The sequence below is a fragment of the Paramisgurnus dabryanus genome, chromosome 21 (assembly GCF_030506205.2).
Source record: "Paramisgurnus dabryanus chromosome 21, PD_genome_1.1, whole genome shotgun sequence".
In the NCBI taxonomy this organism is placed as follows: Eukaryota; Metazoa; Chordata; class Actinopteri; order Cypriniformes; family Cobitidae; genus Paramisgurnus; species Paramisgurnus dabryanus.
In genome coordinates this window covers 29,311,609-29,338,989 of record NC_133357.1, presented here as the reverse complement: position 1 = coordinate 29,338,989, position 27,381 = coordinate 29,311,609, and the positions used below count along the sequence as shown (strand labels likewise).

General features: G+C 39.0%; 1 protein-coding gene across 1 annotated transcript; it reads right to left on the bottom strand.

Moving 5' to 3' along the window:
- Positions 1–6,903: 6,903 nt before the first annotated feature.
- LOC135775935 (fibronectin type III domain-containing protein 7-like) lies at positions 6,904–25,907 on the bottom strand. Its single transcript, XM_065286525.2, has 12 exons — positions 25,646–25,907; positions 25,222–25,482; positions 24,241–24,510; positions 13,764–14,030; positions 12,945–13,199; positions 12,521–12,778; positions 12,181–12,438; positions 11,265–11,519; positions 10,851–11,111; positions 8,131–8,160; positions 7,991–8,043; positions 6,904–7,668 (listed from the first exon to the last, which is right to left on the bottom strand). Exons 1-11 carry the CDS (start codon positions 25,899–25,901, stop codon positions 8,021–8,023), a joined length of 2,394 nt encoding a protein of 797 aa, XP_065142597.1. The 5' UTR covers positions 25,902–25,907; the 3' UTR covers positions 6,904–7,668; positions 7,991–8,020.
- Between the last annotated feature and the right edge of the window lie 1,474 nt (positions 25,908–27,381).

Below are 27,381 nucleotides of genomic sequence, written 5' to 3'. Positions count from 1 at the left end.
TGCTTACCTTGTGTGTCTGGTCATTGGGGTGGCTTTGGGAATCTCCTCGAGGTGGAGAAAGGGGCGTGACCTTATTTACATCTGGGTCCACCCCTACCTGTGACATGTTCATCAGAAAAAAGAAATTCGTACAGGTTTAGAACAACATAAGGATGTAAAAATTATTTTCATTTTGTGAACTATCCCTTTAATGAAGCAAAAGATCAGGAAATCTAAACTCCATGATAAACCTTAAACTTACTTCAAATAGCAGAGCTCAACACAAGGATGTTTATTTACGAAGATACAGAAGATGCAAAAGTTTTCTTTTTTCTTTTGATATTTAATTAACTTTAATGACAGAGAGACTTCAACAGGTTAGGCTAAGATCCGAATGCAATACAATGTTTATTCGTTTAAGACGTACAGTAACCAAATGTTTAGTATGAAAATCACCAAGACAGCTATTTTGACATATGAGCATTTGTCAGTTTAAACCAAAAAGACGCGAAGTTGCGAGCATGAAGGCGTAAGCTCTTGCTGTGCACGCGCTCTATCGGATTTGCGCAACGCTCTTTCAAGTTCAATGTGGCAATCCAGTCGAATTAACAATCATACAGTAGCCTATAAATATCACATCAAGAATGAAAACATGGTGCTGGGTTTTGTTGTAAACAGAATTGGCAATCTTAGACTTTATTCAGTCCACAAGAAAATTACCACACTTCCAGCATATACGGTGAAATCATGTAGTATTAGCAATGTACGACTTCACTTACATAATTTTAAAGAGATTCCAATTATGTAGACATGACATTTATATTCTGATGGTATGAAAAGTATTCGTTAAGTTACAGTAATTTTTCTGACGTGTTTTTGAAAAGACATCACGATGAACGCGCAGTATGTTTTCTTAATTTTGTGAAAAGCACAACATTCAGTTTTTATAGACATACAAAAAATGACACCTTAACGTTTTAAATGATGTATAAATAATATCTGTATGTCCAAAATCAGCAGAGTAATCCAAGTCTCTTTGCGCAGTGATTGAAAAATAAAGAGTTTGCGCCGCGACCGCAGGGAGGGTTAATATTCATAATGTTTTTAACAATGTGCTGCGCTGCCGCACGTCGAAAATAAACATAGGGATTAAGTGAAAGTAGCGCATTAAATTTGGGGTGGCACACGGGGTGGCCAGTGACCTGTCAAGGGTGTCCAGTGCCACCCTGGACACCCCTCTGGCTCCGCCACTGGCACTTGGATGGCGATTTTGTTTTGGTTGCCACTTGATATCTGTAATGAAACCTCAACCCATCCATCAAAGGGTACAGCTGTCCCATTTACTGCAGTGACGTGAAGTTGGTTATCTGCTAGTAGAGATTCTAGTGGTTGGATTTCGATGTTTGGTAAGTGTTTTTTTAGCCACACTCGTCCAGCCATGCTGACCTGAGCTCCGCTGTCCAAAAGCATTTGTGTCTGGACACCATTTAAATGGCAAGTTATCATGCAGCGACTGCCAATCGTGCAACACGTCTCTCTCCAATCTCTTTTGCTCTGTTGGATGTGTTTTGTGTTACAGGTTGCTCACCTCTGGATGCACGGGAAGGAGGTTGGGACACAAGATCTTCTACGGTCACTGGTGGTCCCTCCCCAGTGACCTCTTCTCTTTTAAAGCCCGACTTTTCATGAGACAGCCCACAGCTTGGTGCCCTGCTTGACCGCACAAGAAACAGTGAGTACACATTTCAACATTTTGGGATATACACTGTTTGCATCTGCCCTTTGTCTCTGATATTAATGGTTGTTGTGCACTTGCCGCGACTGTTTGGGTTTGCTGTTGAACACCAGGGCCCATTGACATGCCTACTTTCTCTAGATTCTTTGTCAACGCAGATACTTGTGCAGAAAGTTCATGAATGGCATCACGATTTGCTTTAATTTATGCGTGAGTCAGGGGAGAACATTGCATATTCACATCATCCTGCTGTGTCACACTCGCAATTGTGACCTTAGATTTATATGTGTGACCTATTAGTTTTTGTCTTTCCGTTTCCTCACTAACAGACTGTGTAATCAGTTCTAGGATCTGATCATCTGAAGTTTCCTGTGTCACTATTCCTGTTTTGATGTCCCTCCGGACAAACATGTATTTTTCATTTAGACCCTGATATAGTGAATGTAGAAAAACACCTTGGACCAGTTTACGATCATACTGAAACTCAGATTCTGTCTGTTCTGAAGCAAACACTACCCTCTGCTTAAGCCCCATTAACCTATACATAAACTGTTGTGGGGATTCTTTGTCCTGTTGTTTTGCATTGCTTAGTTCCTGAAATAATTCAGTACTACTTTTGTCCCTAAGGTGAGCTCTAAGGAACCGTTTCAACTCAGCTACGGTAAGGCTGTCTTTTGTAATAAGCGTCTCTTTGAAAGTACCAGGTTTGATAACTTTTAACACTGTTCGAATAACTTCTGACTCAGAGAAATTTTCTGCTATACCTTCATCAATTTGCTTACAAATGCAGTTGAAACTCAAGTCTGAATTGGAATCAGAGATTTGACCACCATAAATTTTTAATTCTCTACATGGCAAATATGATGCAACATCAGAGAATTTAATCAGACCAGTCATTTGTTCAGACACTCTCAGCAGTGGAACAGTTTGTTCAGCTCGTGAATGTGATGTCAGACCTGCCGTTTGTGCTACCTGCACCCTTGCAGCCTCTGATGTCGATGCAGAATGCGATACCAGTCCCAAAGTCTCTTCATTTTCGGTGATATCTGAGGCAGAATCTTGTTCCGTAGCGGTCAACTCACGAACGAGGTCATGAAGGGTCAGCATGCGGGCCATTCCTTGGTCCTCCAGACTCTGCAGTTGTTCTCCTCGCATGAAATCAACAATAAAGTTGTAGAGTTCCACTTCCGTTGCCTCCCCGTCTGGGACCCCCACTCCTTTCTCCTCTGCACAATACAGGGCTACCTTGTAGAGGGCTTTGCAGTTCGAAGAGCTGACCAGCAGGTGGAGCTGCTTCTCGATCTACCACAGTATGTTCCCAAAGAGTAGCCATGGCTGGACTGCTGGTGTCTACCGTTCAACTCACTGGTCTGGGATGTATGACGTTTAACCACTGTGGTTCTTTACTGATCAGCACCCATCCACCAGGTGGCGCTGATCCCGGACGAGCCCCCAAATTGTTACCCTCCTCAAGTCTGGTAAGCCTGAGGGAGTAAGTTGCATGTACCACACTGGCCAGCACTGTAAAGTTATAATAAGAAGCACTGTGAAACCGGAGTACTGGCTGCAGTCATGGACAATGTTTAATTGACTCTGACTCGCCCGGTTCATCACCTAGAAGCAATAGCGCTCAGCGCCCTCTACAGGCAGCAATTATAAACAGCAACAAAGCATTATTTTTTCTACTCAATGAAAAGATGAATGAAAATGATGAATTTACATCAATTTATATCAATGAAATGAACTGAAGAATGAAAATGATGCATTTACATCAATTTATATCAATAAAATGAACTTAAGAATATGATGAAAATGCTTTTAACACATAAATGCCACATGACATTTACATTTTAAAGGGGGGGTGTCTTTTTTCCTTCCTCTCTACCCATATACACATGCATTTTATTTTAAAACACATTCATTTTTTTCAACCCACTACACTCGCAGTAGATATTTAGCTCTGAAAAGGTGTTATTTTTGCGACCTTATTGCATATGCATTTGTAGAAGTTTTCCTTTTAGAAGCAACATTAATGGGAGGAGAGTATTACATTTTGCCAGAGGAACATATTTTAAAAAATATATATACTAGTCAACATTTGAAGTGGATCAAAACCTTTACATAAAAGTTGTCTTAATATCAATACCCAATACCAATTCTTGTCTTAGGACAACTTTAGTGAACTTTTTTGATCCACTTCAAATGTTGACTAGTGTATATAGTTTGCCAAGCCATGCTATGTTTAAGTTGCTGGAGAAAAGAGGAGGAGAAGTCACGAGGAGAAGTCAAATCAGGTATTTCAAAACTTCTTTTACCCTTCATCTTTTGTCCTCCGGTTCTTCTACTTTTACTTAGCTGGAGTTTCATACTCCGCAGTCCGCATTTTCATTGCGATGTCCTGCCGAGGTCTCTTATTTGCGACCCTGTACTAATTTTCGCTGCTCTTAGTAGATTGCAATGGTCATTATGGAAATGTGCTTATGTCATTATTGTGCCTGTGTATTTTATTTGCGCCTTTGTAGTAAATCACACGCAAATTTTCCACTCCGGCGCTTGTTTGGAATTGAGCTCTCATGTCCTTTTTATTAGGCTAAATCTGGCCCTAAATTTACTAAGTTACTGATAATTAAAGTGTGCAAATAACTTAAATTATTCTGTTCAAATACAAAGAGAAACAAAATGTGTTATTTAAGACATTTACTATAAATACAAAAGACATCATACGGGACAAAATATGTTAGCCAAAAACAATGCAAATGTTTTTTGCGTCATTTGAAAATGCAATTACAGCGGGAATGAATATCATTATTTGAACATTACTTATAGTTAATAAACTTTGTGTCTTTAGAAACTATTCAGGTTTATTGAAAATAGTCAGATCGTTCTTGAGTTGTACATCGCTATTGCGTTTTGGAGCATGCAGCGCATTTACTCACGACGACTTATAATATTAATGATAAGATTAAAATTACATTTAAAGTAGTCCTTTTTACAATGATTTCCTCACAAAAATCAATCTTAGGTCAATGACTGGACAAACGAAAGACATTTTTATTAAAAGTAAATGAGATCAAAGCAAAATCTAAATCTTTTCGCGTACCCCCTGGAAACTCTTCATGTACACCTTGGGGTACGCGTACCCCCGGTTGGGAATCACTGTCCTAGGGGACCCACAGCTCTGCATATTTTGTATGTCTCCCTTAACTGACACACCCAGTTCTGTTCATGGATCTGTCCCTTAATGAGCTGATCATCTGAATCAGGTGTGTTAGATAAGGGAGACATGCAAAATGTGCAGGGCAGTGGGTCCCCTAGGACAAGATTGAAAACCACTGCTCTACACCATACTGCCCTCCAAAGCCTAAGTGCAGTATCTACGCAAACACTGAAACTGAGAAAAATGGCTTTAAAGTTTTTACACTAGCCAGCCAAACATGTTGTAGGTAGATTAGTGGTAATGCATTCATGTAATGCCTTGTTAGGAAGAAATTTTTTATAGATAAAAAACATGACCACCGATGTGACCTTTGACTCCCAAAATGCAGATACTGCACTCTGCCTTTGAAAGACCTTACACAACTAAAACACTACTGCAAAAGCAAAGTGCAGTATCTACGAACTAAATGTGTTCATTCAACTTTTTCTCATGCTTCTTAATACATTTTGATTGTTTTTAATAACTGTAATAGTTTTATTTATGTTTGTGAATGCTAAAAATGCTCCTTTTACCACAAAGAGAGTATTTAACTCACTTTATTAATTTTTATTTATTAAAAAAATTACATTAGACGAGGTTTACTTTAAAACAGTAGTTGAAAATTAACATAATTTAAAAATAGAAGAACATGTTTGTCCCAAAGATATTATTGTTTCAAATGTACTATAAGTGGTAACTAACAGTATGTACATTTTAGTTAATTTTCATCTCAAAGTAGCACAGTTATGTAAACTTAGATATTTTTAAGATTAGCTTAAGAAGTACTAAACTAATTGTTTTAATATTAAGTAGCCTACAAAATTAGTTCGTGGAGAAAGAGCACTTATTATGGAAGTGTACTTTTTCACATAGTGTGCTTTCTGCTGGCCCGGCTGCGCTCGTCAGTTTGACTGGGCTCCGCTATCTTTGCCTAACAATAAAACTTTACCAGACTCTTATCAAACTTTTGAAGGAGTAACCCCTGTCAATACAATTTGATTAGCTGCCTAAAAAGTGGAGAGATGTTCGAATCAACAAACACCAATGCGCTTGAATCGGATTATATCATTGTTGTCAGAGGATATTGCCTTCAATGGACGAGCACAGGTAGGTCAAAACTTGCTAGCAGCTGGCTAGTCAATGTTAACTACTTATAAAGCTGTAATTTGCCTTAGCATGAGGTATTATTTAGCTATCTTCCTTACCAGTATTTGTTTTTTTGCGTTTTAACGCGAGTTCAACCATCATTTGGCCGCGGGATTGTGCCATGGTTTGTTGTTTCTGTGTGTTACGATCGGGGGAAACCGTAGTATCTGCGGTATCAAAGCCGGGGAAACAAAGCCAGAACGCAGTAACATCACTTACTGCGGTTTGCCTTGGTATTAGCATGGATTTTGTAGTTACTGCAATTTTGACACCCTCATTTCTCTGAAACGGGACAAAATTGAACCAGGAGACTTTGTCACAAGACAGAACCGATGTCATAAAGCTCATTTCAAGCCTTAACTCAATTTCGACCAAGTGTGTAGTTACTGCGCTTTCGCTTTGGACGGCAGCATACTTTTCATACGGGGAGGAGAACAGAAGCTTTTTTTTGCATTTAAACATACACAAATGCACACAAATACAGTGCGTTTTTCATTGCAGCCACAATGTCCATGTTCAACATCGTATAATGAAAGATCTGTGGTGTATTTTGAGCTGAAACTTTACAGACACATTCTGGGGATACCAAAGACTATTTTTATATTGCTGAAAACCCTTATGTTAGGGGTCCTTTAATGCCTAATAATAGCTGTTAACAGCTCTGACCATTTCACTTTTTCTTATTCTGTAATAAGATGCACAAATCAAACAGACAATATGATTTTTAATGCAGTGAATGTGTTTTATTGTCAAAGAAACACATCTTACAAAATGATCCATTTTACAAACATCTAAGGGAAGTCAAATAAACAGTTAATTTAGATCTACATTTCCCTCAGAGGCACCATACATATGGGGAATAATCTGCTTAAGTTTACTATTGACTGTCTCTTAACTTGAGATTTAACGCTTCACTTTTTGACAAATTATTTTTGGCCGTCGTTACTTTGACTTTCTTCAAAGTAAAGACGTTATGGCCCGGTTTCAAAGACAAGGCTTAGCTTAAGCCAGGACTAGGCCTTAGTAAAATTAAGTTGTTTAAGCATCTTTAATAAACATGCATTAGAGAAAGATGTTACTGGTTTGTATCTTAAAACAAATCAATGGAAATGGCTTATTTTAAGATCTGTCAGTGCAAGTTATTTTCAGATGAGACCGCTTAAGACACGTGTCTTAGTCTAGGACTAAGCTTAAGCAGTGTCTGTGAAATGGGGGTATGTGTCTGATGTTTTAAAGGACAGAGTGAATGTAAACGCTTCAGAAATCAGACTTAGCTACCTTATATCAGAAATATTTATTAAAGAATTTTATTAATTCCAGTAGTAGAAAAAAGTCCAGATCCTGTCAAATTCCTCTTATCAATCATTTTTCATATGCAACGCTTGTAGTCAAAACTCTTAAAATTGTTATTGATTGACATCTCATATAGATCTAAATATTACTTTAAAGTAATTTACTGTAAATATATTAACAGTAGTGATTTGCCCAGTGTTGGGCCTGACTCAATTATATTATTCATACTGTAAACCGGTGAGTTCATAAACTGAGATGTCATTGTGTTGTTCATTCTTTCCAGGTTTTGGGGGGTTGTAAAGTCCAATATTACCAAAAGCTGTACAACAGAAAAAAAGATAGCAAATTTATATACAACACTGATGATCGTATACAGTATATATTGATCTTGTTATATACAACAAAATATATTTAAAAACATTCAAATTAAGGGAATACAAATACATTTAGCATACTATAAACACTTAAAAAAAATACTGCAATAGTTTTTGTAGTTTTTTATGATTAGCAAGAAAGTTTAAGAGTTAAAGAGGGCCATTTTTCTAGAAAGAGACCTGTGATATGACACTCACATGAAAGGTTCATCTGGGGTTTTAATATAATGACTTTACTGAGAGGGATGTGTATTTTACTGTCCATACCTCATTGTGTGGACGACACTCATCTGATCATTATCTTCTTCCTCTATACAGCACTGATAATAAAAGAAGATTTTTAATTCTCATTTTTAATGCATTTAAAGAAATTTATAAAAATCATTTAAAGTCTAAGAAAGTCTTACCCATTCCTACATCGCTGCCTAAACATGAAACTGAAAGATATAGAAAGTGCAGAAACATTAGGCAATGCTAGATATACTGGATTATCAATTTTATCATTGATTAGAATAAAGAAAGAAGACGACATCACCGGTTTTCAATATTTTACTATGTTCTTACCTCAATTTAGACAAATTAATACAGATAATTAGCAGCACTTTGACCTCAGCGCGCAGTAACATCATCACTCCTGACTCCTCCCACTCTCGCTCAAACTTCCGTCAATATTACTGCGCAGAGGTTGAAGTGCTGCAAACTAAGTGCTCTTACGCCATACAATATAGTTCTCATTTTTTATCCGCTTTAAAAATCACCACATTTTATTTTGTGCCACAATAATTACTAGTGTAACTACTCATGTAACAGACATTAAATATGGAAAACCTGGACGTGTCTGGTGGTTTCTGAATTCATCCCTGTTTGGATCCTAAGGAATGAATGGGGCAAGGCTAAATGTTAAACACATTCACGACTCACTGTACAAAGATTAAGTGCACACATTGAAATAATAAAAGTATATATTTATTCGTCTAAGTTGAGGTAAGAACATTGTAAAATATTGAAAAACTGTGGTTTTCCTTTAATGACTGACATTACTAGAGGTAGCAGTACATTTGAAGTAATCCAGTGAAATGTTTTCTGCTAATACAAAGACAAAACAAATTTTTAAAGGCACAATATCCAAAAATCTTAAAGGAGACATATCATGCTAAATCCACTTTCTTAGCTCTTAAATGCATTTTGTTGTATATTTGAAGTGTTTAGAAGTACATACAAGTTGAAATTAGTCTCTTCAGGTGCTTTGTTGATATCTTTATATTCTGTTTTGGTCATATTTTCCAACCTGTTCTGATTTTTCTATTATCTATTACGTTTTTTGAACAATTACGTCACAGTATTTGCAGCGGAACTGCTAAATAAGGACATCGACTTCCAGCCCAACACTACGAGCAATCCGCCATTTTCAATTTCTCGCTGCGATATTGTAGTCCAAGCTCAAGGATGCAGAAGTTACGAGAGAGTAAATCAAAATGTTCGGTTGTTGAACCTGTGCCTGGTTGAGTTTTATTTTTCACGGAAATGTCATTTTTTTGTGCGCGAAGCAGTTCAAGGATAACTATTTCACCAACCTCAACCAGTATAAAGTAGGATTTGCAGATAGACTTCGTCTGATTGAAGGGTCAATTACTTCTATCTTTGGAGACGACGAGCAGAGCACTTCGGTAAGCTGTAAATAACTTTAAAAACAGTAAAGTACACGGTGGTCAATGATTTAGCAGTGCTGTTTCTCAGTCCGAAGGCTGCAGCCTGCATGTCGCATGTCGTCATCAACCCGGGATTAAGTTATAGCATATTACAACAACTTACAGTAAACTAAGAATAATAGTCAACTTTATAAGTGTTAATATTCTGAAATAAGACAGCCTTGATGACGTATGCAGAATAGAAATGCGACCTCCGGAGGCTGCAGCCTTCGGTTTGACAAACTGCATTAACACACATTGCGATACCTCCATATGAAGACGTTGTTCTGCAGGTTCGTCGTCTTTATTTTCATCTCGCTCCATTTCCGACTCTGGCTCGAACATGTAAGGCTGGATGGACAAGTCTTCCGTTGTTGACATTTTGTGAATAACGAGTGAATAAAAAGTTTCTGTGCCGCTAGATAATCGTATCTCTGCTATAAAACTACAAAAATGGCTGAACGGGGTGGAGTTTAACCGAGTGTCACCTCTGCAACCTGGAGAGGGGGCAGGGTATGACGTGCATTTAAAAAGACAGTACCAAAACGAGTTGCTCTCAGATGCAAATCAGAAAAGGGGTAGAAAGGGGGCCTGTGGGGCTATAATAATGAGGAATTCACACCCAAGCATTGCAGTTTCGCTTTACATAGACCACAAATAGATGATTTATATGTAAAAAGGACAGATTTAAAAGCATGATATGTCTGCTTTAAGCACAGTATTCAATATTTTGTTCACATAAGTACTTATACCAAATATTTTTAATGTTTGAATTTAGAGAATTCACAGTTTTAACTTGCTCCGCCTCTTTTTAAAGGAGCGCTTGTCAATGGTTTCTGCTTTTGCTTCTGGTGTGTTCATGTGGCACTGCTCCAACCATTTGGCTTGTGACATCAAAATATCACGAAAGTGATTTAAAAACAAACCTAATGAAATCACAGGTCATAAACCAATATGCTTTATGCAGAGCTGCACTACTTCCTGAACTTCAGCCAGATCATTGTTTCCTGTCTGCCATTATTGGACAAACTGATTAATCCAGGTGTGCCTGACCTCAGTAGTCTCAACAACAATAATCAGACACACCTGGATTGGTCCAATAATGGCAGACAGGAAACAAGGAGCTGGCTGAAGTTCCGGAAGTAGTGCAGCTGGGCATAAAGCCTATTAATATGCACAGTGCCGTATGTGTGTCTAGCATGCATGCCAGCCTGATGTTGCTTCTATGTAATGGTTATAAAACTTAATTTCATTCCATCATCCATGAAAATGGTTTGTGAGTCTTGTTAGATCGACAATGAAGGTCAACTCCCACCGTTTCATGCTCTCATCAAGTTGCACTGCTGTTGTTGTTTAGTGACCTCTAGTGTTGAAAATAACTTATTGTGCCTTTAAAAGTGACTTGAGCGTTCAGAAAATCTGGTGCCATCAAACATTACCTGAATACATTCTCTTTGAACAGAACTGGACCTTGGTTCCATCTTTATGCAACGGGGCGACGACCACCGAGTACACTTGACCACACACTATCTCTAACACATCACACATGTTGCTGCCGGGTTGTGGATTGCACACGTGGGTGCTTTGGCTTCCAGTTACTTCTGCCGTGTAGTTGGACAGGACGTTGTTGGACCTCCATCGCACACGCAGTGTGTTATTGGTTCCTCTGAAAAGCCGAATTCCCATTGGACAACACTCACCTCCAGAGACAAAGAGAAAATGGCATGAAACTCTTGCATTGTATTTAGTGTTTTAACAGCAGAAACTGTGTGTGTATATATGTGATAATTCATTATTAAAGGGCACATATTGTGGATATTATGCATTTAAAAAGGTCAGTGATGAACACGTACTGGTAGAGAAGCCGTGATACGTGCACTCCGACTTGTGTCCAGTACGACTGATGGCTTCCAGAGAGACAGTGTAATTCGTGCCACAGGTGATGCATCCCATCAAACAGTCAGTATCCATAGTGTGACACTGTGCATTGCCCCGTGCCGAAGAGAGGGTGACAATGTAGGTCTGCGCTCCAGTGGCAGCTGACCAGGTGACGTTGCTCACGGCCTGGGTCACCTGGCTCACCTGAAGGCTTGCTGGGCAACAAGGTGCTGAAAATACAAATATAGTGCATTATAGACTATTAGGCTAAACATTAGCTGCTATGCTCTCTACTGCCTGCAGATTCAAATGCGTCTTAGGCCCTGCCCCAAATGGCACACTCCGGACTTGTGGTCCTCCTCTGAGTCCACACTTTGATGACATCATGTAGTCCAGACTTTAGGGACCCTCGATGCGAGTCCACGTGGGTGCACCGGAGTCGTATTTTGGGACAGACTCGAGTGTCACACCGGAAATACTGTAGGTAGAGAAGTTGTCCGTCAGTGTGAACTCCTCCCTTCCGTCCTCTGATTGGTCTGATTGCTCTTTCGCAAGGACTTCTGGGTTGGTAAAGTGAGCGAAGCCTGCTGCAGTGCGACTTCGCTGAAGACCGCATCAAGGGGGCAAAGGAGGCGCTGATGAGCACACTTCAAAGCATAAAAATGACAGATGGGACACCCTACGGACTCGTAGACTAAGCGAGCACACGCAATTTAAGGCCACGAGACCTAAAGTCCACATTAAGTGTGCCATTTGGGACAGGGCCTTACAAGGCAAAGAAGCTAACATTAAAACATCAAAAGTGACCTTAAAGGAAAGCAAAAACATTAAAGTAGTGTAGATTTTAAGTGGCATCTAGCAGTAAGATTGACACCTTTAAGGAAACCTAACCTGTTTCTAGTGGAACGGTGTAACTAGGCATGCTCTGTCCGGCTGTGGTGTATGCAATAGCACTGACTTCATAGACTGAACCACAGGGCAGATTGGGCACCAGACAGGAAGTGCCATTTGATTGGCAGCTGTGTATGTCACCCACTGAGCCAATCACACTGATGTTGTAGTTGGCAGCTGTGTTAGATGAAGTCCAGGAAACCAACACACCGGAGCTGTTACTCTGACTTACCTGGATGTTCTCAGGCATGCACGGAGCTTTTGAAAGAAAGGAGAGATTACACACTTTTGTCAAATATACAGATCCAGTAAACGTGTTTGTGTATATAAGTGGTTTTACCTGTTTCATGTGTTTGTGGGCTGCAGGTGAGGTTACATCCGCGGAGGTCGTTGCATGGTAGGACCACTACACTGTACCTGCTGTTGCATGTGAGGTCAGAGAGGGCACACATGGGTGCCGTGTCATTACACAGAATCACCTCAGACGTATCCACAGCCCGAGTCTCATACAGATCCGCTCCACGTACAGGAGACCATTCGATCTTCAGTGTCTCCCAGGACTCAAGGGAAATTGATGTAGTCTCTGGACAGCAAGGCACTGTGGGAATTAGGATTTATGCATTAAATGCATTATAAAAGATTTGTTATTTGTTTTAAGTGTCAGGTGGTTAAAAAAACAAACACTGCCTTATTTAACTGTCTTCATTACTTTCTGCATGAGATTTGGACCCCAAACGCAACAGGTTAAATGTTAAGAATCTTACAGGTGGTGTAGTTGAGAACAGGACCCGGTGGACTAGAGCCGGCCTGGTTATGTGCGAATACAGTTATGATGTACGTATAACCACAGCGACAGGTGAAGTTACAGGAGGTCTGACTGGAGTTGATCATCTTCTCTATGCCGTCATCACTCTTGATGAACGTGGTGTAGATCTCAGCGTTAGGAACAGCGTTCCACATGACGGAGCAGTTACCAGCCACCGTCTCCTCCACCCAGATGGGCTGTGGGGGGCAGGGGACTAAAACACAACAGATGAATCTGCCAGTGAGTGTAGTATAAAGCATTTTATTAATGATTATCAACCAGTTGATGAAAACATGCTCTTTAGGAAAAGCTGGCCGTAAAAATGGTAATTTGACAAATATTAAAAGTGTGCTTAGATTATGCTAATGTCTGTTGTGTAATTTAAATGAGATGATTTTTTGGTTTAAAGGAACAGTATGTAAGAAATGTATATCAATTAATCATAAAATGGCCCTGATATGTCACTAGACATTAAGAAATCATTTTCATTTCAAATACTTATCACTGACAACAGTGGTCTGGCCAGGATATTGTCATTTAAAAAGTGGAGTTGCAGCCCTCAACTGATGTTTATGTTGTCATTTTGTGTATTGGCCACCAGTTGTGTGATACCAGTTGAGTACCAGTTTTAGCCACAATCCTACATACTGTTCCTTTAACAAACCTCTGATTAGTCTGAATGGACTGAAATGAAAGTTTTGCAATGTTATATAGTATGTACACACACTACATTAAAAGGAGTAGTTTATCTTGTAAACCTGTGAATATGTTTACTCACATGAAATAAACTGTACTGGCTCTGAGGGGACACTTGGTCCGGCTTGGTTGATAGCGGTCACTTTGACCAGATGTGTTTCTCCACAACTCACAGGGATAGCGCAGGAGTTACTGGATGTAGTGCAGTTTTGTCCGAGTGAACTTGAGGCCACATACTGCTCTGCACCTTGAGACCGTTCCCATGACACCATAATAGTACGTAACACCAATTCCACTACAATTACCACACCCCATATTTCTATCCGTATCCGTATCACAAGAGGAGGACCTGTGTAGAAACAAAATGTGACTCATTACTCAGTGTAAATTTTTTAATGTATGCAAATGTCCCGATTTTATTTGACCTCTCTCTCTCTCTCTCTCTCTGCCTGCGCATGTGTGTGTGTGTAGTGGGGCGAGCGGAGCGTGCTGGTTAGATTGAGCGTAGGATTTCAAGGTTGTTTTCTGGAAGTATTTTCTAATTTTTTCCCTCTCTGGATTAGAATCAATAGTTTTAACAGTAACTGGTTATTAAGCACGGTTAGGCTCGCGGCTGTGTGTCGCGAGCCGCGTGCCGATATGGCCTCAGCCATGTCTCTGCGTAATGGATGCAGGTGTGTGCCTGAACTTGGCGTCAGTGTCGAAGATGTACTCGTGGTGGTGGGGGAAATTGTCGGATATGACAATATTCTCTCAGCATCACGAATGAATAAAGCTGTTGTCGTGTTTTTAACATCAGAGCAGTTAGTAAGCCAAGTAACTGAAAATGGTTTGTGGATTAAGGAAACGTTTGTGCCCGTGACTCCTCTATCGGCTCCGTCGACTAAAGTCACTATTTCAAACGTACCGCCTTTTGTATCAAATGATACTATCGTTAAAGAATTAACTCGATATGGCAAGATCGCAAGCCCTGTCAGAAACATCCCTTTAGGATGTAAAAGTACGGATCTTAAACACGTTATGTCGTTCAGGCGACAAGTACTAATGTTCCTGACTTCATCAGAACGCACATTGGAGATTTCGTTCCGTGTAAATCACGGAGATGATTCGTATATGGTGTACGCAAGTACCGATAATTTGAGGTGCTTTGAATGCGGACATATAGGCCATAAACGCTTTTCGTGCCCCAATAAGAAAGTGAATGATGAACAACAATTGCCTGCCAACATAACTGAAAGCGGACCATCTCATCATAACGACACTATTGATGCTGTGGAGAATACAGTAACACAAAAGAAACAAGCAACAAAGAAGCAAAGCAAAAGGTCTTTAGAGGAAGTCTACGGGCACAACGAGGTGAGTGAAAGCGATGCTGGTGTGGATGATGAGACTGACAGTAGAGACCAGGCTGGATGTAGTGTTGCTGTTGCTATGCATACAAATGATATAGTTGATGATGTTAACGAAAATGAGACTGTAACTCAAACTGATGTACAAACAGGAGAGCAATACTCAGTAGATGATTTAGATGGACTGTCTCAATGTACTGAGGATAGCATGAGAGATGATGGGCAGTGGTCTGAAGGGTCAGAGATGTCTAAAGTGGTGACAGAAGATTTGTATAGTGTGGCTCAAATTAATGCTTTTTTAGATGAGACCAAAGGTAAAACTACAGAAGTGAGAGAATTTTTTCCAGATTTGGATAAATTTATCTCCTCTGTTACATGGGCAAGAAAAAGTTGCAGCTATGACGAATTATCACAGCAGAAACGTTTTAGACTGAAGAAGCATTTAACTGATATACGGAAAATATGTAAAACTGGAAAAGGGAAAGCGAAGAAAGGAAAATTTAATTAATAATAATGGGCAATACACTTTTCTTCTTGATTGTTCTTTTTCTCCTCTCTTTTCCCCTTATGGAAACCTTACATGTGGGATCTCTAAATGTTAATGGGATGAGGGATAGGAGAAAGGCTGACACGATTCTAGAATTTATCAGGTTGAAAAACCTTGATGTGATTTTCCTAGAAGAAACTCACAGTGACGTAAATAATGAAGTTGACTTGAAAATGTGGTGGAGGAATGAATGTGTTTACTCGCACGGGACTAATTTAAGTGCAGGAACTGCAATTCTATTTTCCCCAGCCACAAAAGCTAAAGTTCTTTATAAAAAAGAAATTGAACCAGGAAGATGTTTAGCAGTTAAGGTCGATTTAAATGGGGTTTTATTTGTGTTTGTGAACATATATGCACCTAATATAGGGGCTGACAGAATACACATTTTTAATAAGCTAAATGTATTTTTAAGACAACAACAAGAAAGTGAGTTAATATTTCTAGGTGGGGACTGGAACTGTACACTTAACTCCGTACTGGATAGAAACGGAGAAGAACCCCATTTTCAGTCACCCACAGTACTAGCAAATGTTATTAAAACTTTTAATTTTACTGACATATGGAGAGAAAACAATCCCTTGGTAAAACAATACACTTGGGTAAAGGTTCATGATGGAATTATTTCAGCAGCACGCCTTGACAGATTGTATTTATCAAGAAATATGAAAAGTAGAGTTGTACATACAGCTATTGTCCCTACACCTTTTACTGATCACAAACTAATCACTGTCGATTGTAATATGACTGTTAAGAAAAAAAGAAGTGCGTACTGGCACTTTAATGTTAAACTATTGCAAGACAAGGATTTCTGTGATTCTTTTAAACATTTGTGGGAAACTTGGAAAATTGAGAAAGAAAGATATGATAATATTACCCTTTGGTGGGAAGTCGGGAAAGTTCACATAAGAGAATTCTGTATGCAGTATACATCTTATTCAAATGTGTGTTTGAAACGGACTTTAGCATGTCTTGAAAGAGAAATCATTGAGATTGAAAAGAACATGATGGGAGATCCTTCTGTGAATACACATGAGTGGACTGAAAAAAGACTGAAATTGAGCTCGGTTTTAAACGAAAAAGTCAAAAGAACTCTGGTGAGAAATAGATTTTTATCACTAAAAGATATGGACGGTCCCACTTCTTTTTTTTTCAACTTGGAACGCAAGAATGAACAAGTGAATCAAATGTTTAGTCTGAAAAACAACAATGGACAATGCACATCTGATCCTATGGAAATGCGAAGATTAGCTGTGGACTTTTACTCCCATTTATATTCAGCTGAGGACATAGATATTCAAATCCAAAATGAACTCTTACAAGATCTTCCCAGTTTAACTGACGATGATAAACAAGGTTTAGAAGCTGGATTTACATTTGGGGAACTAAGTACTGCGGTAGCGGGACTTTCTTCAGGTCGTACCCCAGGTATTGATGGTCTTCCTGGCGAGTTTTATAAACATTTTTGGTCAATAATTGGAACGGATCTCTTTGAAGTGCTGCAGGAATGTATCCGTACAGGTTTTTTACCTAAAAGTTGCCAACGGGCAATCTTGACTTTACTACCGAAAAAAGGTGATCTTACACTGTTAAAGAGCTGGAGACCTGTGGCTATTCTGTGTTCCGAATATAAACTTTTATCAAAGTGTCTCGCTAATAGACTAAACAAAATACTGTATAAACTTATACATAAGGATCAGTCCTATTGTATAAAAGACAGATGTATCTCTGACAATTTGCATTTAATGCGTGATGTGATTGATTATGCTTTGGGTAACAATATTAATGTGGGAATTTTATCACTCGACCAAGAAAAAGCCTTTGATCGCGTAGATCATGAGTATCTTTTTAAAGTATTGGAGGCTTTTGGTTTTGGGGAGAATTTTATAAATATGGTAAAGTTGTTGTACAATGAGGCCACATGTATGGTAAAGATAGCAGGTGGCCTTAGTGTCCCTGTTAAGGTGCAGAGGGGAATACGACAAGGGTGCCCACTCTCTGGTCAGCTTTATAGTTTAGCTATTGAACCTCTTCTATGCAAATTAAGAGAGAAATTAATGGGATTGAAGGTGCAAGAGTTAAGCTCTAATGACTGTATAAAAGTTTCAGCATATGCCGATGATATTTCTGTTGTTTTAAGAAATGATAAGGATGTTCAGGTTGTAAAAGAGATTTTAGTGAATTATGGTAAAGCTTCTTCTGCCAAAGTAAACTGGGCCAAAAGTGCCGCTTTGTGGTGTGGTTTAGACCACAATACTCCAAACCTTCCAGGTAACTTACAATGGGGAAGAGCTGGTTTTAAGTATTTAGGGGTGTTTTTAGGGAAGGAGGACTATATGAGACAGAATTGGGAGGGCTTGGTGGAGAAGGTGTGTGCTCGATTGTCTCACTGGCTTTGGCTGCTACCCCAGTTATCGTATAGGGGAAGAGCTTTGGTCTGCAACAACCTTATAGCCTCATCCCTATGGCATAAAATGATCATCCTGGAACCGCCTGAAGACTTGGTATCAAGAATTCAGAAACGTTTAATAGACTTTTTCTGGACTGGACAGCACTGGGTAAAAGCACCTGTGTTGTTTTTGCCTAGACAAGAAGGTGGACATGGATTAGTGGATATCAGAAGTAGAATAAAGACCTTCAGACTCCAAACAGCTAAAAGACTTCTATATGGAACAGATGTAAGCTGGTCTGGAGTTGCTTGTGGCCTCCTCAGGAGAGCAGGAGGAATGGGGCTAGACAAACATTTCTTTCTTATGGATATACAAAACGCTAACTTGTCTGGACTGACTTCTTTTTACTATTCAGTGCTGAAAGCCTGGAGGACGTTAAGTATCACAAGAGACACTATGGAGTTGCAAGGACTTTGGTCTAAAGAAGAACCTTTGCTGAACAATTCTATTTTTGACTTAGAGATTTTAAAAACATCCTCAATGAAGAATGCTCTAGTATCTGCAGAAATCACAAAAATTGGACATTTATTGACATCGGAAGGGTGGATGACGGCTGAAATCTTGGCATCTAAGCTTGGGTTCAGATCAATTCGTCTGGTGCAAAGGCTGGTGAAGGAGATCCAGGATTGTTTATCAGCGGATTTTAAATGCTCATTGGATGCTACTCATGAGGATATGAGTTCTGTTTTCCCTGAACTAAGGATATCCCCTGCCATAGAAGATTTTGAAGAAAAAGAGGGGGCCTTGCTGACTTTTAAAATACCTGAACTGGACCTTTTTAGCCAAGCAGGGAAAAAGGCACTGTACATCACTTGTGTGAAAGTTTCACACATTCGTAGCCTGGAAGGGATAAAGGAATCGAAATGGCAGGAGTTCTTAGGACCAGGTTTTTCCCCCAAAGGTAGCTGGAGGACCCTGTACAAACCTCCAATTGAAAAAAGGTCTGGAGACCTTCAGTGGAGAATTGTGCATGGGTTAATAGCTACAAACAGACATAGAGCACACATTGATCCCCAAGTACAGGAGGGTTGTCCGTTTTGCGGAACTACTGAAACTGTTTTTCATTTATTTTTTCAATGTGGGAGGCTTGGGCCATTGCTTTCTCAATTGGAAGAATGGTGTGCAGTTTTAGGAGAGACATTTTCACCTACACTTTTCATTTATGGGCCAAAATATAATAAGAACAGAAAACAGATCCATGTTTTACTTAACTTTTTATTTGGCCAAGCAAAAATGGGAATTTGGGTCTCACGCAAAAGTAAGATTAATAATGATGGGTCAACTGATGTGATGGCAATTCTAAAAGGTTTAATTAAATCAAGGTTAAAAGTGGAATATGCCTATTATAACCTGGTTAAAGACCTAGAGACTTTTAATTATATCTGGGGATTCAATCAGTGCATATGTGAAACTGACATCAATGGTTGTTTGCAAATGTACATTTAACTGTGATATCTTGTTGTTGTTGCTATTGTATTTTGTTATTTTGCATAGTTGTTTTTTTAACTACAATGCTCTTAACTCTATTTAATATTTAATTGAACCTCGTTTTTGTAATAAAGGGGATCAAAAGTCAAAGTCTCTCTCTCTCTCTCTCTCTCTCTCTCTCTCTCTCTCCTCTCTCTCTCTCTCTCTCTCTCTCTCTCTCTCTCTCTCTCTCTCTCTCTCTCTCTCTCTCTCTGATTATTATGCATGACACCATATTCACAAACTAATTTTCAAAACTAGCTCCTACATCTGAAAAGTTAGGGGTAGTCAAGAGAACTCCAAAGCACTGTATGGGGCCGATCACACCAAAGCATTTATGGCAGTTACAGGCACCTTTTTTGAACGATTTTCTATGGACCGGGAGCGCTATGTGCGCTGTTTATGTGTGCTGAACGCCTTGCGTTTTTCGCCGCATGCAGCAGCACATGTTTTTGAAGAAACGTTGAAAAGCGCCCGACGTCATTTGCGTCTTTCCATTGTCCAATTGAATGAGGGGAGAGGCGGGCCTTCCGTTGTGGTGAGGGAAGTGTAATGTAATGTAATGCACTTTAATCGGGGAAAGCCCATAAGCGGCGTAAGCAAAAGCCGATCGGCACAGGAATTTTTTTGCTCATTACCCCGATTTCGCATGGCATGTAAACACCTTAACCGGCTTTTTCACGGTTTTGTCCATGTGCGCATGTCTCTGCGTGTGAAAGAAAAATGTCAGACGCGGAAGTAAGCGCAAAGTAACGCATAAAAGTCTCCGCTCTACTAAAGCAGTTGGCAGAGAAACTGCGAAAATAAAAACTGATGTTATATTTACAGGTTCTGGAGACACGAAAAGAGATAAAACAATATAGCTTAAGACAGATATGCCATCTGCTTTTTGATCGACTGTTATGTACTATAGGCGATGACGTCACTGCCTGCGAGAAACCTGACAAATCTCCAAGTCCAATGTAAACGCAGACCGCCTCAGGGTTGCCTAGCAATATAAAAAGCTGCATGGCACAGCTCTTTTTTTAAAGTGACCAAAAAATGGCAGTGCGGTGGGTCTTGCGTTTCCAAGCGTTTAAAACGTGTTTGGTGTGATTGGCCCCAAATGCAGCACAAAGCTTTTGCAAGTCAATTCAACCTGCTATTTTAAGTTTGGACTTGTGATAAGTTGTAAGACATAACTTATAAAAACAAGTTGAAATTATTTGACTTAATTTGTTAAGTTAAACTAACATAAAAATCCATGTTGATTTTTTACACTGCAAGACCAAATCACAAACAATCCTAAAATGGCTTATTTTCATGTACAAGTTAGGCAAGAAGTAACAGCTGTAAACTGTATCCAGTTTTTTTTATGTTTGAATGCATGTCTTATGGGCGGTATACATTTCGCATATAAAACCAAGCGCAAAATGCGACTGTGCCGCTTTTCTCCCAATGGGCTTACCAAAGCGGCATGCTGAAAAGTTGAAGTATTTTCAACTGGCTGCAGCTTGCCGAGCGTCCAGGGGCAAACCAGAAATTTTAAAAGTGGGGGTATATTTTATGTATGGTGATGTGACCCAAAGCTGATGTTCATAATAATAAATTCTAAATAGAATACCAATTGCCATTTTACAGCACCCTACTGCAGCGATGCGCGGGTTGATCCAAAATGAGTTACCCGTGGGTACGAGTCATCCAAAAATATTTTTAATGATATTTGGGTCGCAGTCGGTCGGATCATTTGAAATAAAGATGCCCATTAACTATTTTAATTACTACTTTTAAAAAATGTGGGCCAGGGAGCGGGTCGGGTACAATATTTATTTTTAATATTTTTGCGGTCAGAGTTGCAGACGGGTTAGTTGAAAATGTTGGTCAGGTGCGGGTTGTTTATACATTGACCCGCTCATCACTGCCATGCTTTGTTATGGAATGTACGACATAAAAGAGAATGTAAATTAAATTAACATTTACTAATAATTATTAATACATAGCCTACACTTTACAATCTTTAAAAAAAATTATTTTAAAGGTATAGCGGTTTTCTTTTTCCAGGTGGATCATCAAGACTATTGGTCATCCCCGTTGTCAATCATTCTGGTGATATGTTTCTGTAAAGCCGTCGTACATGCTCGTCCCTAGGTTCCCTTTCTGCACATGCACACTTTCCGGTGTATATGTGTGGTAAGCTATACGGTTTCAGCCATTCATTGAAGCTCGCGTTTTCACCGTGTTTTTTCAAAATGTCTGAGGGTCGCAAGTGAAAAAGTGTCTACGAATTGTATGACAAGAAGATAAAGACTTGTGAAGAAAGAAACAAAACCAGAGTGTTTTTGGAAGGATATATTCACACTGGTGTGCACTAAAAGCACAGGTTGGGCTTCCCACTGATGTCTCAGTTGCGAAGTTTCTACTCGACAGGTAAAGTTTGTCATGCTTTTTGGAGAAATCCATTTAAAATCACTGCTAGTATAAATTAGCGATGCTAGCCCTGGCACAAGTCACGAACTGCACACACAGTAAACATCTCAATGTATGAGCCATGCCGAGCCGACAGCAACTTGTAAAAGAGCAAAAAAAAGATCTAGGCTTGTGCATTCTCTCTCTTGCACACTTTAATAGGCGTTTCCTCTTGGGAGCAGGTGGAGTGTTGCGCAATTGCATTTTTTTTTAAGTGGAGAGGGCGGTTCTTTTCTAAAATTCGGGAAAATCTTCCGTTATACCTTTAAAATCTTTATTGGAATATGCTATCATGGTACTTTCTATGATATATGTGTTATCTTAAACAGAGGTGTAAAAAGTACTCAAAAATTTTACTCAAGTGAAAGTACAAGTACTGAGTGTAAATTTTACTCAATTAAAAGTAAAAGTATCTGGCCAGAATTATACTTGAGTAAAAGTAAAAAGTACCACATTAAAATTGTACTTGAGTATTAAAAAAGTAAAAGTAACCGGAAAAAGGAAAACGAGAGATTCATGTTTAAGCTTTCTCTAAAAACATTAAGTGAATGAACCACATAAAAGGTTTTATCCTTTACAACTGTTTGTATTTAATTGTATTTCATTATCAAACTATAAGACTACTACATAATTTCCAACATGATCTCACAAAGTTCAGTGGTATAGTCACAGAATGTTTTGCTCATTTATCCGTGTCATTGTCACGGATCTCCGCATTTTTCCCTGTCTGTCCCACGGACTTTCTTTTACGTGTCAGTTTCACGTATTGATTACTCAATTGTTTTTCTTATTTTTAAACCATTTTCACGTGGGTTTGGGGTTAGATTTGGGGTTAGATTTGGGGTTTGGGTTAGGATGTCACTTTAACTATTGGTTTATACTATTTTTTCCATACTTTTAAACAATTGTCGCCTGATGTTAGGGTTGGGTTTGGATGTCATTTTATGTTACAGAAAGTCGTTCTAAACCCAAACCCACGGGAAAATTGTAAGAAAATAGGAAAAACAATTGAGTAACCAATACGTGAAACTGACACGGAAAAGAAAGTCTGTGGTACAGACACAGAAAAATGCAGAGATCCGTGACAATGAATTTTAGTATGCAACATGCTACTCAAAATTGTAAAACCTCGAACTTAACTTAAATTTCAAGCTCTATCCAGCCGATGCAGGATAAGGTGTATTAAACTTTTTTCACACTGTAAGTCCAAATCCCCTTTTGGTGCATATCCAATAGGAATCCAATCACATTTAGAACGGTGAACGGCTAAAAACCACATGAAATCTGTTTTTCTAATCCGTTTCAGGCTACATCCAGAGGTGGTTTGAAATCCATTTCAGTCTTACCGTCCTGATCGCATTTGTGTAGCTTTTTCAGTTACGTCATGCTGTCATTTCACATAAAACACGTCAGACGTCGAGGCAGATTGTCATGCCAGTGCGACGTCATTGCCATAGAAACAGTGCAGATAATCCGGAAAACGACTACAGGATGAACAGATCGGATCTGAACAGTTGTGAAACACAATGTGGACAGTGAGTCTGTCAAATTAGATATGCACCAAAATTTGGACTGACAGTGTGAACAAGGTATTAGTCTTGATAGAGGCTGCTAACAGCAGGAAACGTGTCACACTTCATGTGTTGTCGATTTCAAAGAAGCAAAAAATCTTCATCATAAGATGAACTGTTGGCCAGTTCCTTAGTGTGGTCCAAAGGCTCCAGAATAATTTCAATTAAACTGACCATCAGCGCAATTCATTTGGTTTGACAGAGCAAGCAAAAATAGATCTCTAAAATAGAAGTACTTTTTGACTGTAAATAAAATTGTAAGGAGTAAAAAGTACTTTTTTTCTTTAAAAAATGTAATTAAGTAAAAGTAAAAGTACTGATTTTTATTTGTACTCAAGTAAAGTAAAAATCCCCAAAAATAATACTTAAGTACAGTAATCAAGTAAAATTACTCAAGTACTTTACACCTCTGATCTTAAATCACTCACAGAGACTCATTCAGCCATATCACATGTGGCCATAGTTAGTAATTTTAGGTCAACCCCACCCTTTCTCTTAGCATTCTTTAGTTAAGGTTGCTCTCAGCAGCTTTGTGAATAGGTTTTAGGAAGAAACTTTTAGCTAAGAACTTTTCCTGCTATTTAGGAGAACTCCTAAAATGTCTTGTGAATACAGGCCCTGATGTTTAAGATGTCTAATCACCTCAATCATCTAAAGAGAAAACCAGTGGGTGGATTTAAAACGATACTCTTGAGCTCTATTGCTAGTGTAAATGTTTCTCATTTGTCCTCACGTGTGATCTGGCAGACACTGAAGTCATCTCCAGGGATGTTCTCCGGACTCCAGGCATTCCCCTTGATACAGTAAGTGGTCCCTGGCTCCAGGTTCACGATAGTATTGTCAAATGTGACCAGAGAGTTGGTAGTATTGAGACGGGTTTGGCTGTATGGGCCGTCCCTGACAATGCTGAGGCTGTAGAGAACAGCATGATTCACTGGATCCCACTTCACCAGGATACTGCTGTTACTGGGTGAACTGGTGTTGAACTGAGGAGCAGGGAGGACTGTAAAGAAAAAGCAGAAAAGATGATGATGATGAATAATCAGGCACAAAGCTGCTATGTGACCAGGTTTGTGGACACAAAAAAAGATATTTGCTGATGCATGAACCCTAAACGATCAGACCTTATTGGATATCACATTAGATTCTTGTTCAAGAGATTTAGAAAAGTACATTCCTTAAAAGTGGTTTTATTTACCACTTTCTAATCTGTCCTAATTGTTGTCATCTCAGATTGCTCAAGTGTTTGAAAAAACTATGCCATCCCATTGTACTTTTATGAACCACATCATGACGTAATTCTGCCACGTTTGTAAGTGATTCTGAGCAATTCTCCTGTTTGTTCCTGTGTGACCTTCTCAGCGTGCTCCCTGACAAAAACGCAAAACTGCTGTGGGCTATCACCGGAGAAACGGAAGAAATGTTTTCTCAGCTCTTTTGTCACGATTCGACGTCTCATATTTTGCCTGCAGAGCAAAGCCGGATAACGTTACTTACAGTTAGATGTGGGAGAAACCTACTTCACAAGCTGCTAAAAGTCAAGCCCCTGAGATCGGCTATGTGACCTATGCCGATCGTTCCTCTTTAACCTCAAATAGAAGATAAGGTTACCGCACTGGCCGAGGGATAGAGAATAGCCAACTCTGTCCCTGCATGAATGGATCATTTCTTTGGCCTCGGGGTCAATGAGGGTGGAGAAAGGGGAGAAATGTACCTGTCTTTGCTTCCACGGAGATGGATGGCTGGCTCCTGCCTGCACTGTTGACAGACATGACACTGAGAGTGTAGTCTGTGTAAGGCTGCAGGTCGGTGACAGTCCCCGGAGAGCTCGGTACCGGGGTCTCCGAGAAGAAAGAGCCATCGCTGGTCTCGGCTCGCAGGATGTAGGAAGTTGCGCCAGGGACTGTGGAGAACTCCACTGTAATTTTCTGGCTTTCTTTGGAGGAGGCCGTCTGAATGGTGGGCACGTCAGGAGCTAAACACACAGAGCATATGTGAAAATCACTTAATGCAGTGTGACCCGTCTTACTACAATTAAATAGGAACCAAACAGCTCATTTAAAATGTGTCAAATTATTATTTTGTAGATCTTGGGGTGTCATCAGTTTAGAAAGTTCTCACACATCTCAGGTACATACCAGTAGATCCATCCACAGTGGCATCTGCCAGCAGATTCATAAAGTTTCCCAAGGCTTCCACACGAAAGGTGTACGCAGTGTTAGGGTTCAATGAATTAACCGAGCCCATGATGGTGTTCTGTCCGAAGCTGGCGAAGACCACAGGGACTTGAGAGTTAGGTAGAGAAGCTGTTACTCTGTAAGACAGCGCACCTTCATATCTGCTCCAGCGGACAACGGCACTCTTGGATGTCATCGTGAAAACACTCACCGTCATTGGGCTGCCTGAGAGATATTATGAAAAAAAGGGAAGAAACTGAAAATTTTCCATTTCTAAAATATTGTGTAAAGCAAAACATTGCCTTAAATAAGTATGGTGAATTTATATACGGTAGATAGGTTTGGTCGAGGAGAGCAGTACCTGATGCCTGTAAACAAAACAATAAACAAAAAGATGCCTTAGATATGTAAGCATTTCACTTCATTTTATATTCTCAATTATTATTATTATTTCAGTATAGTTATTATTTTACACACATTCTCAATGTGTAAAATTAAACCCTAAACATACAGTATGTTTGACAGCATAATTTAAAGCATTTCTATTTTATTACATAAAAAAATCACAGTTTCCACTTTTTTATATTTGAATGCAAGTATATAGAGAAATAAAAGTTAATACATTAAAGTTTGTACCTGTAAGATTATTCCAACCAAAAACACCAGACACTTGATTCCTCCAAGACCCGACATCTTGTTTCTTAATCTGTAATCTTTTTTAATAAAAGCTCTGTGCTGTCTGTTGTTTTCTGTTTTGTCTGAATATACATCTTCAAGTCATCTACTTTAATCTAGCCCCACCTCCTTAACAGAGGTGGCCAATCAGAATTAGATGTGTGAGTTAGCTGGCGAATCAGACAAAGGGATGAGAAATAATCTTCAGACAGGTGTAACACAAAACTAGGGTAAATGTAATGTAGTAGAGTAAAAGTGTTTCAGGTAGTAGTATGAGAGATGCTTTCTAAAATAAACTTACGGAGACATCTGACCACAGACTGTTTAATATTGTAATCTTGGCTAGTCAAAGATTTAGCATTTATTATGGATCTGTTTAAAATTAAATTAAATTAAACATTTAGGGGCGGTTTCCCGGACCAGGATTAGCTTAATCCAGGACTAGGCCTTAGTTTAATTAGGAAATATAACTAGTTTTAACAAACATGCCTTACTAAAAACATTACCTGTGTGCATTTTGAGGTAAAACAAAGGGCACTGATGTATTTTAAGAAATGTCAGTGCAAGTTACTTTCAGTTTGGAGAGCTCTTAAAAGCGTTTAAGTCTAGGACTAGTCTAATCCCTGTCCGGGAAACCGCCCCTTAATACAATAACTCTTATCAAACTTTAGTGTCTCTGTATTGTCTACAAGCTAAGATTTCTTATACATTTTCTTGCACACAACTAAAATTATATACTCGACATTACAATCTTTAATGGTAGATTAATCATGTGATTTTTATTTTAAATAAGAAATTATTTTTGAACATAAATATGTTAACTTTAATGTATCTCGCTGTGCTTTAAATAGGGACCATGTTGTGTACACAGACCATTATCTTATTTGTATAATAAGCTGCAAGTTTTCTGTATATTTGTGGAAACGATTACTAAAACGTTTAATAAACAAATAAACATATCTAAATAAAAATCAATTTTAAAAGTCATGGTAGTAAAAATAAGATGATTTACACTTGGTCTA

What these genes read in the sequence shown, in the direction of transcription:
- LOC135775935 (XM_065286525.2), bottom strand. Translation starts at nt 25,901, where the DNA reads ATGACGGTGAGTGTTTTCACGATGACATCCAAGAGTGCCGTTGTCCGC. An exon ending in GTATCACGGCTTCTCTACCA is followed by an intron (nt 11,112 to 11,264) that starts GTACGTGTTCAT and finishes TTGTCTCTGGAG; the next exon opens with GTGAGTGTTGTCCAATGGGA. An exon ending in TTCAAAGAGAATGTATTCAG is followed by an intron (nt 8,161 to 10,850) that starts GTAATGTTTGAT and finishes TATATCTTTCAG; the next exon opens with TTTCATGTTTAGGCAGCGAT.